The sequence below is a fragment of the Geospiza fortis genome, unplaced genomic scaffold (genome assembly GCF_000277835.1).
Source record: "Geospiza fortis unplaced genomic scaffold, GeoFor_1.0 scaffold37, whole genome shotgun sequence".
NCBI lineage: Eukaryota > Metazoa > Chordata > Aves > Passeriformes > Thraupidae > Geospiza > Geospiza fortis.
The window spans coordinates 42,361-44,586 of NW_005054449.1; the positions used below are offsets into that span (position 1 = coordinate 42,361).

At 49.0% G+C, this 2,226-nt stretch overlaps 1 protein-coding gene across 1 annotated transcript in view; it reads left to right on the forward strand.

Annotated features, from left to right (window-relative positions):
• The window catches only part of BTG4 (BTG anti-proliferation factor 4), a 3,180-nt gene extending 1,617 nt beyond the window's left edge, over nt 1-1,563 (forward strand). The window contains exons 3-4 of the mRNA XM_005427627.1: nt 427-622; nt 1,387-1,563. Of these exons, the coding sequence (XP_005427684.1) occupies nt 427-622; nt 1,387-1,563 (373 nt within the window). The remainder of the gene's footprint in view (nt 1-426; nt 623-1,386) is intronic.
• The last annotated feature ends 663 nt before the right edge of the window (nt 1,564-2,226 follow it).

Sequence of the window (2,226 nt, forward strand, 5' to 3'; positions counted from 1 at the left end):
TATTTATATATTATATATGATATATAAAATATAGAGTATATTATATATATTATAATATAGATGATATAGGATATATAAAAATATATATTATACATTAAATTATGTTAAATACGGAATTATACTATACTAAAGAATACAGAAAGGAGGCTTACATAAGGCTAAAAAGATAATAGTGAAAACTTGTGACTCTCTCCAGAGTCCTGACACAGCTTGGCACTGATTGACCAAAGGGTGAAAACAACTCACAGTAAAAACTAATGAAACAATCTCCAAACGTGTTCCAAAGCAGCAACACACAGGAGAAGCAAATCAGATCATTGTTATTTTTTTCTCTGAGGCTTCTCAGCTTCCCAGGAGGAAAATCCTGGCCAAGGGTTTTCTCAGGAAATCTGTCAGTGCCAGCAGCACTCAGGTGAGCCCTTGCAGGTACGGCGAGAGGAGCCGGCCCTTCACCGTGGCACACTTTGGTGGGGAGGAGAACCCTGAGCTGCCCCAGCAGATCAGCCTGGCCGTGGGCAGGGCAGCCCTGGACTATCACTCCAGCAGCTCCTCGGACGAGGAGAGCTTCAGCAGGGAGCCCAGAGCCATCCCCACCGTCAGCAACCCCAACAGCATCTACCAGGTGAGCCGGGGCTCTGGGGCAGCTCCTCACCCTAAAATCCCTCCAGAGAGCTTCTGGCAGGCGGGGTCAGGCTTCTCTCCCAAGGACAGGATGGGAGCAAACAGCCCTGAGCTGCTCCAGGGGAGGTTCAGGTTTGATTTCTCCCCTGGCAGGGTTTTCCAGCCCTGGCACGTGGTGTCACTGTCCCATAAAAGTTGGTTTTCAATGTCACGCTTGCCCACGCTTTGTGAAGCAAAGTTTAGGAATTGTGGCCCCATTTCTTGCTAACTAATTCTCATTATACCACTCCACATGTATTAACTATTTAAAGAATTGAATTGTTCCGCGGGGCGGTGACCAGCCCTGATGGAGTCACCTGGAAGGGTTTAGAAGTTGTGGCATTTGGGGACACAGCTCAGGGCACAGCTGGGCTTGTCCTTGGAATGCTTTCCCAGCCTCCACGGTGCTGTGGGCGGGATGAGCAGTGTATGAAGTGTTTGAAGAACGGAGTTTTGTCCGTGGGGTGGTGACCAGCCCTGATGCTGTCACCTGGAGGGTGTTTAAAGGATGTGGCACTTGGGGACATGGCCTAGGGCGGAGCTGGGCTGATCCTTGGAAGGCGAGTCCAGCCTCAGCAGTGCTGTGGGTGGGATGAGCTTTGGGAGGAGGCAGAAGGATGGCCCAGCTTCCTCAGGAAGGAGTGGGGTGGGACTGGGGTGTCCTGACTGCTCCCCCTCCCTCCCCAGCACACTTTAACCTTGTTTTCCCCCGTTTTTGCTGCTCAGTTTGGTGACTTCTGCAAGGCTCCCCCCCAGCCCTGGTGGCAGTACCTGCACAGGAAGCCCCACCTGGCCGAGGGCTCCCACCCTGGCCAGCACAGGGGCTACAGGACCTACAGACCCACGGCCACCTTCGCTGGCCCGCGGGTGGACAGGTACCACTGGATCAACACCAAGAGGTAGAGCCAGGGCTCCTCTGGGACTTTGGAGCCCTGATTTTGTGAGGGGGTGAAGGCTGGCACTGCAAAACCTCATAAAAACAGCACTTCTGGCTGATCCCTGTCTCTGACTCCGTATTTATGAATATTTTGGGGGATTTATTTTTTTTTTTCTCCAGGATTTTAAATGTGTTTTAATTGATGTTAACATAAGATTGAAGATGTAATGTGAGACCCTGCTTGTGAGTTAAAAAGGAAATGCATAAATCAATAAATCTGCTGATGTTTTTTTATCAAAGCCAGCTGCTGGTGGTGCCTTGAAGGGTGTTCAGGAGTTTTTTGGTGGAAACACCAGCAGGGGAAGGAAGATAAAAACACCCCCAAGCTGCTTTGAAAAACACTTTGCTTCCTTCTGGCAGAGGTGTCAGGAGCCAAGACCCAAATATCACCAGCAGAAATATCTGGGGTATTTAATGACTCACAAAAATATTTAAATTCTGCTGTGCACCCACGAGTTTTGTATTGTTGGGGGGGGAAAAAAGAGTTTTGAGTGACTTTGCTCTTCCCTCACTTTTTATCTACACTGGAGGCTGAGCTGGTATTGGGAAATATTGAATATTTCATGTTTTGGGGTTTGGCTCTGGAATTTGGGAGGACAGATGGATTCCCCAGGTTGAAGAGCAGGAAT